At 40.8% G+C, this 12,928-nt stretch overlaps 1 protein-coding gene across 2 annotated transcripts in view; it reads left to right on the forward strand.

Annotated features, from left to right (window-relative positions):
- LOC138158902 (apoptosis-associated speck-like protein containing a CARD) overlaps nt 1–8,832 on the forward strand; it is a 25,529-nt gene extending 16,697 nt beyond the window's left edge. Inside the window, exons 1-4 of one of the 2 annotated variants that reach the window (XM_069085224.1) lie at nt 3,268–3,608; nt 4,881–4,988; nt 5,575–5,646; nt 8,221–8,832. In XM_069085224.1, the coding sequence (XP_068941325.1) occupies nt 3,401–3,608; nt 4,881–4,988; nt 5,575–5,646; nt 8,221–8,444 (612 nt within the window). In that variant the 5' untranslated portion in view covers nt 3,268–3,400 and the 3' untranslated portion in view covers nt 8,445–8,832. Of the gene's footprint in view, nt 1–3,267; nt 3,609–4,880; nt 4,989–5,574; nt 5,647–8,220 lie in introns of those variants that run through there. The other variant, XM_069085225.1, reaches the window with a different exon arrangement.
- Nucleotides 8,833–12,928: the final 4,096 nt, after the last annotated feature.

Raw genomic sequence — 12,928 nt, forward strand, 5'->3', positions numbered from 1 at the left:
GTCTCTCCCCCTCTCTTTGTCTCTCTATCTTTGTCTCTATCTCTGTCTCTCTGACTCTGTCTTTGTCTCTCTTGACACATGTCCTATGAATTGTCGAAATCTTTTACTTCAAAATCTCCCACGTACATTTTCTTCTTCCCACTCACATACCTACCCTCATATTTCAGGCTCTCATCACCACTATCTGTACTGTGGCTCTAATTTTCTAATGAGTCTCCCTGCCTCATTCCAGTTCATCCTCCACCCAGCTACCAAAAGTGATTTTCCCAGCACACACCATGTCTTACACCCCCAGGCTCTACTTTCCTCAATAAACTATTGGTTCCTTATTACCTGCAGAATTACATATAAAGTCTTATGTTTGACATTTAAACCTTTCACAGCCTGACTCTTTCCTACCTTTCCAATCTCCTTGCACTCTATTCCCCTCCACAGTTAAACTGGCCCACTTAGCATTCCTTCTACAAGACTCTCCTATCTTCAGTCTCCAGTCCCCACGCCTTTGCCTTGGTTGCTCTCTATACCTGAAAATGTCTTCCCTTCCAATCTTTGTCTCTTAGAATTCCTGGCTTCCTTTACAACTCTGTACAAGTGCCATCCCCTTAAGGAGGCCTCTCCAGCTGCTGATGCCATCCTCTTTAAGGTTATCTTCCATCTGTTCTATTTATTTTTATTTTCAAGTCATTTTCAGTCATGGTCGACTCTTCATGATCCCATTTAGGGTTTTTTTTTGGCAAAGATATCAAAGTGGTTTGCCACTTCCTTATCCAGCTCATTTTACAGATGAGGAAACTGAGGCAAACAGGATTAAGTGACTTGCCCAAGGTCACACAGTTAGTAAGTGTCCGAGGCTGTATTTGAACTCAGGAAGATGAAGCTTTGTGACTCCAGGCTCAGCATTGAGCACCATTTCATCTGCTATGTCACCTAGCTGCCCTTCTGTTTATTTTCTATGTCCTAATATAGAAATAAATATATTAATATCATATACCATATATATGTGATATAAGAATCTATAAAATTATATTATAAAATATTTTATTATATTAGATAATGTGTCCCTTTCATTAGAATGTAAGCTCCTTAAGGTCAGAGACTATTTTTTCCTTTTCATTGTATTCCCAGTAATAAGACCATACTCTGGGACACAGAAAGTGCTTAACATGTTTATTGGTTGATTGTAGTTCTACAATCTGTTTAGCCATGCCCTAATCAATGGACATCTCCTTTCCATTCTGCCTCACTGCTACAAAAAGCAGGGCTTTTTATACTAAGGTTTCACCTCATTCCCAGAAAATTGACAAAGATGACAAAAGATGAGAATAGGAAATGTTGGAGAGAAAGTCAGCCACAGAAGAAAGCTATTCCTGAATTGGAACAACCATTTTGGGAAGTAAATCAGAAATGTGCTAAGACAAGAACTAAAATGTCCACACCCTTTGACCCAAAGATCCTACTGCTGTTTTTATATGTCAATAAGGTCTATGATAAAAAGAAATTTTTTCTCTCTCTGTATATATATATATATACACATGCATACATATATGTATACACATGTATTTACACACATATATACATAGATCCACATATATGCATGTATGTGTGTGTGCCCATACACACATATATATGTATATACATACATGTACCAAAATATTTATGGTAGCAATTTATGGATTCCCTTCTATCCAGAATAAGAAATTTGTGTGATTCAGTTCCTCTAGCAGAATTGAATTAAATAAGAATACAGTTAATACAAAAGGATGGCCTAAAAACTATGATTGTTAGCAATCTCTACCCTTTTATTCTCTTTCAGTCACTGGTCACTGTAGAAGCAAAAGAGACCTTGTTATGTGAATGAGAATCTGAAGATCTTCCCTGCCCCTAGGCCCTTTGATAGGCTTAAGTGACTCTGACAACCTTCCTTGATTTGAAAATTTACTCTGCCCCCTAATAGGCTGAATGTGGTCATGTGGAACCTGTGGCAGGAGGCTTGTTTTTCAGGAATGCCCACACCTTGTTGCTTTGTGATTGGGCAGTGGGTCAAGAAGGTCATGACATTCTCTGAGCCAGGAGAAGGCCTTATATACCCTGATGTGAGATTTTGCTTTGGGGCTCACTTTGAGAAGAGTTGTGTGATTTGACCAGACGAGACTCTGGGCAGCCGTCAGGCCCCACTGGCTTTGAAAACCCAGATGTTGGTGTTTCCCTCTCTGGTAACTGACTATGTATGAATGTAATGGTCAGACAGCTGGAAGCCTGTCTGCTGATCTGTTTCTCTGTCTGCTTGTAACTTCTGCTTGTAACTTGTTTGTATTCTCTGAAGTTCAGGGTGCTGACTTTTCTCCCTGAACTAGGTAAATGATATATGTTTGATTGATTAAAGTAAGATTGTTAACCCATTTTGAGTTGCTTTCCTTTAGAAAAGCAGATCTAAGAACCTGTGTTGGCAGGCATCATGGGTATGCTAGGGTGCTTGCTGTTATAGACCTGCCCAGAACGGAGGCTCAAATTTTGTCATTTTCTTTTTTTCAAGGGTTATCATAGCCAAAGAATACATCACCAAATGGCCAATGAACTGGTAATGAGCTTATATATACTTAGCTAAATTGATCCTTGAAAGCAGAAATAGTCCATCACCAAGAGCTATACAGTTCAAATATGGCATAGTAGTGTTATTCCCTGTTGTTGGCAGTGTTCAAGCAGAGTGTAGATAAGATGACATCTGGGGGGTTCTTACTCCAGTATAGAGTTTGGACTGGAAGACTCTTAAGGTCCTTTCCATCTGTAAGATCCTATGACATTCTGTTCTTCATCCCATGATTCTATGTTTTCTGGATCTGTGCTTTATGTGTTATGATTCTATCTATGTTCTTCATTGTATGATTCTATACATGGGGAGGAGGGTGTCAGTGGGGATATCACCTTTGCTCTCTTCTGTCTCCAAATGTTGTTGTGTCCCTCAGGTTCAGCAGGAGGCTGGGGTCTCTATCCAATAGTCAAGCAGAATGCACCTATTGTAGGTCAGAGGACCTACAAGTTCCCCTTGGCTCAACCAAAACTATCTCCTATTCTATTACTTACGTTGTTGATCTTCTAAAAGTGAGATCCTTACTCAATTGACTATAGATGGGCATGTTGCCAGAGGAATCGAATCAAATCAATTTACTGCACCCCTTGGTTTTTGTCCCTTCTCTTAGTTATCTCATCTCCTTCTCTTCCCACCCTATGGGAGGGGTTTAGGCCAGGTGAAGAGTAGGATGTCCCCACCCTTGAACCAATTGGATATATTCTCTTCAACTGTTCAGGATACAGATGCCTCTATCATCAGCCAGACACTGTCACTCCTAGGAGAAACTGTTGGGAAGGCAGAAATCAGGCAGATCATTGAGTTCCAGGAACCATGGGGCATACCCAGGAACTTATTTTGAAGTCCCTGGAGAACCTGACCACCAATGAGCTCAGGAAATTCGAGCTCAAGCTTTGCCTCCTCCCACCATGGGGTGGTTTCAACTGTATCCCCAGAGGGGCCCAGCTTCCCCTGGATGCCTTGGACTTCACTAACAGGATAGCCAATTTCTACCTGGAGGACTATGAGGCTGCGATGTCTGGTAAGGTCCCTAGACCCAAGCACCCATCTTCCTCTCTTCCTCCTCCTATTCCCTTCTGTTCCTGGTTTTTTTTTTCATTCTGTGTCTAACCTCCTTGCCTAGGTCCTCAGTCCTGTGCTCTTGTATAGACTTAAGATCTCTTCTGGGATCCAAGTCCCTGCTTTCCATCTCAAGCTATCTCCTGAGCCCAACCTTCTTCACTCTATATCTTATCCCTTGTTGACTTCCTTATTCTCATTTGTCTACCTCCTAGTTTTTAATTTCAATTTTATCTATTCCCTAAAGACCCAGTTAGGTGGGCTAAAACCAAGGGATAAACAGAACAGGACATCCTGGGAAGCATTTGACTACACACACATGCACACACACACACACACACTGTCTAACATGCATGTTTTCAAATGCACAAACCAGGACACCCATAAATTGACTCTGAAATCAACAAACACAAATGCTCACATAGACCCATATTTATACATATCCACAATCCCTGACTTCAGCTTTTCCACAGAGCCTAAGCTTCATCCTAAACATCAACACTGATAGCACCGTCACTCACCCCAAAAAGATTCCAACACTTACTATCTTTGTGCTAAGTCAAACTGGAGAGAGAAGAGTCTTTATGGAGAGTCAGGCACTTGCTGACACACCTTCTCAAAGAATTATAGGCATGTGTAAGTGAGTTCTATGTATATAAATATAGCACTCCTTTCTAGTTCTCTCTCCCCCAAATTGTACTCCCATTGGCAAGTTGAGTACACAGAAGGCTAAATACTACTGCCCTCAGAATTCTAGGGGTAACCCTGAGGGTTTATGCTTCTACTACTTTGATTCCTAAGCCTCCACTGATGTGTTTCCTATTAACAATTAGATAGCTAAACAATTAGTTTTCAGGGAATATATTTATTAAGAAGGTATAGTAAGAACACCAGTTATAAACATTCTCCTAAAATATCTGGGTTATACTGCCCCACAAATATACAGTTTCCATGGGGAGAATGGGGACAAACATAAAACTCAGTAAAGATGAAGAACATGTGAAGATAACCTTGGGGTAAAGGGGTGACTCAAAACTTCTGGTATTTTCTGGTCTTTTCTTCTACTGTAGTCTTCACATGGCTCCACCTCCAATTCCCAGGAGTAGGTCTCTTTAGAATCTGTGGCTAGAACTTCTCTCTGCTACAAAGGGCCATATGGTCCCTGAAACCACCTTGTCTCAAGTGACTTTTTCATTTGACTAAATGTGCTGTCTCCTATTGATCTCTGTTCCAGAAACAGAAAGTTCCTCTGATACCAGCCAGTGCCAGACTCAGGAGATTCTGCTACCACCACCACAGCTCTTGCCATTGATGGGACCTCTGGATTCATTCAAATCACAAGGTCACTCCCTGGATAATTCCATTTTCGGTTACTCATTCACCCAGGATTAGGAAAGAACATAAACCTTTCCCCTACCTGGCTCTTTAGAGGTAGCTCAAAAGCCTGTCTCATTTCTTCCTTTTAGAACCCCCTGCATACCAGATCAGGTTACAATTACAAGACTTTTCATCATCACACAGTACATTCATTTCCATAATGCATGACCAGAAATTGGTTCCTCCAAAGTTTTTACATAGTTGGATTGGAAATTGACAAAGGAAATTTATGCATGCTTTAAGGACTGGACTTTACAGTCAGTCCACACTACATCTCTAGAACTGGCACACATTTATATAAAAGGAAGCATGCATATAAAGAACACTTAACTTTTCCAAGCTGCCTACTCTTCCCCTCACTGCTTCTGTCCTTTGATGTCTAAAATGAGAGAAATCTGACTTCTGTCATGGAGGGTAGAGCTGGTGGGTAGAATGAGGAAGGAGGGGGGTAAGAAAAAGACGGAACACTCCCCAGAGGGGGCTCCCTGGGAAGGAGAGGCTCAGGTCTGGGAGAATTTGAGACAATGTCAACTCAGTACTCTATTTTACAGTCTCAGGATGTGGCTCAGATGGAAATGTGGCCCAATCCACTCCAATTCCAACCCCAACATCCACTCCATCAGGTAAGTATTCAGTCTTCCTCTTTCAGGGGACTCTATTTGCCCCTAAGCTGGAACCCCTTGATCCTTGTAGCCTGGAAAGCTGGAATTAAACTTGAAAAGGTCATAATCCAGGATCAGGGAGTATTCTCCATGGTGTGGAAACTAGATAGGTCCTTCAGTGAATTTGTCATTAAGTTAATTGATCCATCAGGGAAACTTACTGAGTATTGGGGGAAAAAAAAGGAATTCCAGAGGGAATCAAACAAGCGAACCAACAAGCATTTATTAATCTACTTTGTGCCAGGCACAAAGAACCTGCCCTCAAGGAATTTACATTAAAATGGGGTAGATGACACACACATAAATACATATATGTAAGACATATGCAAATCAGGTATAAAACAGCTTTAAAGAAGAAGGTAATTTGGGGCAATTAAGTGGTGCAGTGAATAGAGCACATACCCTGGAATCAGGAGGACCTGAGTTCAAATCCAGCCTCATTTACTAGCTGTGACCTTGGGCAAGTCACTTAACCCCTGCCTTCTCCCCTCCAAAAAAAAAGACAAAAAAAAGAAGAAAGGAAGAAAAGAAGGTAATTGTATCTACAAAAACCAGAAAAGACTTCCTGCAAAAAGTTGTACTTGAACTGAGTTTTGAAGGAATTCCGGGATTCCAAGAGGCAAAAATGAGAAGGGAGAACATTCCAGGCATAGGGAATAAGTAGCACAAAATCATGGAGATGGGAGATTTTATGTCTCATGTGAGGAACAGTCAGTGTACTAATATGGATAGGCCATAGAGATAGGAAAAGAGCTTTACGTGCCAAACAAAAGAATTTGCATTGTAATAGATTAACTATCTGAATTAATTGAATAGGATGTGACATGGTCAGAACTGGGCTTTAGGAAAATTACTTCAGTGGCAATGAAGATGGATTGGAGACTTGGGTTAGGGACACCTAATAAGATAACAGTCCAGAGGAGAGGTGACTAGGACCTGAACTAGCAGGTTGGACGTGTATATAGGATGAGGTGACAAATTCCAGAGATGTAGCAACTAATTGGACACGTGGGATGAATGAAAGTAAGATGAGGATGACACAAGGACTGCAAACTTGAGTAACTAGAAGGATAGTTGTATCCTTGAGAGATAAATCAAAATTTAGAAGAGTGTTTTAGTGAATTCTTCTGGCACAATCAATGGGAAATGACACCAGATAGTCAGTGATACAAGACTGGAGCTCAGGAGAGATGAAGACTGGATATATAGATCTATGAATCATCTTTATAGAGATAATAATTGAACTTATGGGAACTGATGATACCACAGAGTGAGAAAGTATAGAGAGCAAAGAGGGCCCAGAGCAGTCTTGGAAAACAACCACACTTAGTGGACATTGATCCAGCAAAGGAGAATGATAGATGGTAGTCACACAGATAGAAGGAGAACCAATGACTATTGTATTGGAAAAAAAGGTGAAACTGTATTAAAAAAAATGGTCCTGATGAAGTGGGAGGAGTGGGGCTGAGGGGAAAGGGGAAGTCAAGTCTGAGTGAGTGCTAGAAGGTGGGAAGAACTTGAAAGAGATCCAAAACCAGATAGGAACTGTGCCCAGAGAATGTTTTACATGTTATTTCCACAATATTAGTAAGTTATAAAATATACAGGTCAGGGAGGCTAGGTGGAGCAGTGAGTAAAGCGCCGGCCCCAGAGTCGGAAGGACCTGAGTTTGGTTCTGGCCTCAGACACTTAACACAAAAAAAACTAGCCATGTAACCTTGGGCAAGTTACTTAACCCCAATTGCCCTCCAAAAGGTTAATATATATATATATATTATATATATATATGTATATATATAATATATATATATATAGGTGATCCCACTGGACCCTTACAGAGGACATACTCCTAAAAAAACTGGGTAAATAGAATCTCAATTCAATGCTCTGGGAGTGATAACTCCTTAAAGGAGCCATGCAGGGTGACCTTGTTGCAGCAAAAGTCCCCCTTCATGTATCTTTGGGATTTTCATTGACCAGGTTTGTTTTAATTGAAGTTCACCTGAACTCAGAAACCCTGGAACCAAAGCTTTGCTAGTCCAGAATGTCAGGCATTGGGGCATTGGAGTGAAAGAGTAAAGGATGAAGAAGGGAAGTAGGAAAGCACACTGGAGTTAATCAAAGCAGACTTCTCAAAGAAGGCCTGCATTTAGAGCAGGTGTGAGAAAGGAAAAGGAGATAGATTAGCCAAGAGGAGTGGGAAATGGCCCCACCTGAGGCCCAGAAATTATAATCATGGGTTACTATTGGTTATTTTTGGCAGGTGGGGGTAGGGTAGGAAGAGTGAATATAGACTCAGCCTTGACATAAAAAAATACAAGTACTTAGAAGAGCTTTCCCCACCCAGGACCAATGAAAGATCAGACCCAGGGGGTGAAGCTTACTTATGCTGCTTCTCCTACCTCCCCACTCCCCAATATATATCATTCTGCCCAGAAGCCATCCACTCACACTTCCTTTTTAACTGCTGCTTCCCCCACTTTAAGCCATCATCTCATCCCTCCTTTACATTTCCCTCTGTTTTATAATCCTCAGGGATTCATTTTGTGGACAAACATTGGACAGACTTCATCAACTATGTCATCCAGCTGGACCCTGTCCTAGACAAATTGTGTGGAAATGTCCTTAATGAGGAGCAATGCCAAGAAGTCAGGGCTGAGGACACCAATCTGGACAAAATGAGAAAGCTCTACAGCTTCATGGAAGACTGGGACCTCAGCCGCAAAGACCTGTTCCTTAAAGCCCTGAAGGAGACCTAGCCTTTCCAGGCAGAAGATCTGGAGTGAGATGGAAGGGATGCCTTTTCATCTCTAACCCATAGACTTCTTTTTTGAGGAAAGAAAAGAAAAGAAAGGAAAGGAAGGATTTATTATCTAAACAAAAGTAAATCAAAGCAGCCATCGAAGGAAAGGGAAAAGAAAGTAGAAAAAAGGAAATAACTTACTATATAGATAGATAGACAGAGAGATAGATATACACACATACATACACATTCATGTATACATGTTTGTATGTATGTATATATAAATAACTTCTACTACAATCCCTAAGAACTCATCTTCTATGCTGGGATGCAGGTGTCTGGCCCTCTAGTCCACCAAAAATTGCTTTTATTTTAAAAATTCAAATAAAACTTTAAGAATTGTGCCTTCTTGGAATATAAATGTATATATATATATGTATACATACATATATATGTCTATATAGGAGGGTATATGTGCATATAAATACATATGTGAGTATGTGTATATATGTGTACAGGTATACATAGACAGAGGGCACAAGACCAGTTGAATAGGAAGGGATGATACTTAAAAGGTGAAATTGAGAGGTGAGAGAGGAATATAATGAGAGGAGATGGGGAGAGACAGAATGGGGTAAATTATCTCATATAGAAGAGACAAGGGAAAACTGTTACAATGGAGGGGAAAAACAAGAAGGCAAAAAGGAATAGGTCAACCTTACTGTCATTTAATTTGGCTTAGGGAGGGGATGACATACACACTAAATTGGGTATCTTGCCCTATAGGAGAGTAAGGGGGGGATGATGGAAGAGAGCACAGATTGGGGGCGGGGGGTAGTTAGAAGCACACACTTTTGAAAAAGGCAGGGTCAAAGTGGAGAATAGAACAAGTGGGGGGTGGGATAGGATGGAGGGAAATAAAGTCAATCTTTCACAATATATCCACTATGGAAATGTTTTGGATAACTACACATGTGCAACCTATATTGAGTTGTTTATCTTCCCAGTAAGGGTGGGTGATGAGAGAGGAAGGTAAAGAATCTGGAATTCAAAGTTTTTAAATCAAATGTTTAAAAAATATATTATTTTTTTTACATGCAACTGGGAAATAAGATCTACAGGCATTGGGGTATGGAGATCCATCTTGCCCTACTTGAAAGTTGGAGGAGGAATTGGGGAAGATATAGGAGAGAACAAATTGGGGGAGGGGTATACAGTGAGATTGCTGTTTTGGGGTGGTGGGTAGGGGAAAGATGGTGAGAAAATTTGTAACTCAAAATCTTGTGGAAATGAATGATGTAAACTAAAAATAAACATAAAATTTAATTAAAAAAAAAAGAATTGTGCCTTCTCAATGTATCAGAGTAATTTTCTCTTCCTGGGCTAGTTTCCTAATACTTATCCTTCCCACTTTTCCATTCCTCAACTCAGCCTGGTCCTCTGACTTCCTCAGTCCTTCTCAGCCAAGAAAACCTTCATCACTCCCTTTCTAGCTTGAGAACTCTTGTCCCTACTTACCTTCCTACTTGTTTTCTTAACCCCCTTATCTTATCTTGGGCCTCTAACCCTACTCTCCTTCCCACTTGGAGCCCTGGTTCCCATTCCCTTCTTCATCTATAGTCCCCAAGACCTCACTTCTTTCCAAACCTCATTTCCTTTCCATCTTTGATTCCCTCATTCCTCACTGACCTTCCATCCTGAGGTTCTGACCCTAATTATTTTATATCCTGGAAGCAACAATTCCTCACTCCCCTAGTTCTGAAACCCACTTTTAAAAATCACCAGGTCCTGAGCCACAATTCCCTTCCCAACTTGGAGTTCCTAACAGTCTGCTCTCTCATCTGGGGGTTCTGATCCGTGCTCACTTTTCAGCCTAAGTTTCTAATACTCATCGTGGCCCTGAAAACCACTTCCTTCCTACCCTAGAGGCCTTGACTCTCAATTCCCTTTTCCGATCAGGCTCTCTGAACCCAGTCACACCTCTTAGAGATTCTGGCCTCCTACCGTCCTCACAGTCTGGTGCCCTAACCCCACCTCAGCTTGGAAATCCTAACCCCAGAGCTGTTAGCATCACAGAGCATGAGGTTTCCTCTAACTTGTTGGACATTTTTTTTTTACCCTAATGATCAATCTGGCCCCATTGGAATCCATGACCAACTTTCTGAACCTTATATGAGACTACTTCTGACCTCTTAACTATTGCACATTTTCCTTTTCACTCACCCTGTTAAGACAGGCCTAGTATAAAGTTTTCTTTGCCTAACCCAGTTGGATTCAGTTTCCTCTTTTCTTTATTCCCTAGCACTACCACCTTCTTGGCCCCTAACACACTGCTCATGCCCAGGATCAGCAAAGCTCTGGGTACAGGTGCACCTCAGCTAGAACAGAGCCAGTCTATGAGGATCCAGATTTACTTCCAAAGACACACAAGAGGAGAATTTGCAGCAAGCAGCAAAATCACCCTGCAGGGATCTTTTATAGAGATTGGGATTCAATAGTCACCATAAGGGTTTGTAAAGCAACCCACACCTGCATGAATTTTTATGATTTTTTTCCACATTATGGGAAGATACATGTGAAATATTTCCATGAGCCTAGTTCCTTTGTCTCTGTAGCTCCCCCCTTTTCCCTCAAGACCCACTGCCAGGTTCTGCACCCTGTGAACAATCAATACAAGAAGTTTATCTGTTTCAACAGACTGATGGACTTACCTTCAAGATCCCACTAGTGGGAGCTTGCTCCCTGATTCTGGATTCTGTTCCTTCCAAACTTGACTCAGGTTCCCTGCAAGTTTATGTTAGAGATGTCAACCTAAGAGCAAATAGTTTTCCTTGGGAAAGAATATTTTCTCCATATATAACATTCCATCTGCCACCACAGTCCCTTGTAACAGCATAGCCACCATGTCTGCAATGCAGTCCCCTCCTAGGTTTTGCATCTGAAAATTTCTGTCCTCCTTTAAGGCACAACTCAGGTGCTACTCCCTACAGAAAACCACTCCTGACCCATGGTTGTCTGTGTTTTCTGACACTTAAAATAACTTTATTTTTAAATGTAATTTTTCCATCAATACACATTTATTTTCTCTTCCACTAACCCCAATTAAAAAGAAAAACAAAAGCCTTGCACAGTCAAGCAAAACAAATTCCCACATTGTTCATGTCTAAAAATGTGTGTCTTATTCAACACCCTGAGTCCATCATTTCTCCATCAAGAAGTGCCATTGGTTCTCTGGAATCATTTCATTGATCAGAGTTCTCAGATCTTTCAAATTTTTGTTTTTATAATGTTTTTGTATAAATTGTTCTTCTGGTTCTCACTTCGCTCTGTATCAGTTCATATAAGTCTTTCCAGGTTTCTTGAAATCTCTTTGCTTTGCTTTGTATATACTTAAGTTGACAATTATTTATCTGCGTCAGATCCTCTCTCTTCCTCTACTTCAAAATATTTAACTCCTTGAGAGCAGAAAATGTTATTCTTTCTTTTACTATAATCCCAGTACCTTGTCAAGTGCTTTGCACAGAGTAAACTTGGGCTATATATTTCTTTAAAATATCTGTGTTTATAAAAATATATGAACACAGGACCTTACACAAAGGAATTTTTACTTCAAAAGGTATAATCACAAATATATAAATTTGCTCTCCCAACATGTGAGAGGCATAATCCCTTCCTAAATACATATATTATATGCACATATATGTATGTATATATACATATATTTGTTTAGTTAAATTGAATTTAATAGATCCTGCTGTTGTACCTGGCCCCATTCTTTCCCATCCCCTAGTCAGCTCTCCTTCATGGAGGTGAACGGGCTGCTGGGTTTAGCCACTCCCAGGGAGACTTGGTGCCAGTGGGAATTTCAAGGTGTGTACTGACCAATCACTGATTTTGGTCTTCGCAAGTTCCTGCTTACGTAATACCTAACCGTTGGCTGTGTGGCATCCCTTTAAAAGCTGAGGCTTTGCCTGAGATTGGGGAGGGGCCCCATCAGCCAGCCAACATGGCCAATAAAGGGTTCAGTTCTAAATTGTTACTTGGGTCTTGCTTGTGTTTTGGGCACAACACTGCCAGCTAGTTTTCATTTCCAGCTGTTCTGGATCCTGAGATCCAGAGGGGAAAAAAACGTGAGCATTATTTAGTCCCAAGTTTCTTTAGATATGTACATCTCCTTCCAGGACCAGGATGCTATGTGGAAGCATCTAGTATTTTTCCTTCTCACCTATCTCATATTCCCAACATGATCCAATCAAGGTCTTTTTAGGTTGAGAGGACACGAGGTAGGAGTCCCTGGAATGGTGAGAGGGAGGAAGGACTATGAACTGGGACAGGAAGGTACTAATGATAATAATAACAGCTAATATTTAGATGGTACCTACAATATGCCAGGCACTGTGTGTGCTAAGTGCCTTACAAATGTTATCTCATTTTCTCTAGACTTTCCTATGTATATGAGTGTGTGTCAACATGTACATAAATGTTCATAAGTGAATAGAT

Source organism: Petaurus breviceps, unplaced genomic scaffold (assembly GCF_028583685.1).
Source record: "Petaurus breviceps papuanus isolate PSGF00001 unplaced genomic scaffold, PetGlider_PUasm1.0 175, whole genome shotgun sequence".
Taxonomy (NCBI): domain Eukaryota; kingdom Metazoa; phylum Chordata; class Mammalia; order Diprotodontia; family Petauridae; genus Petaurus; species Petaurus breviceps.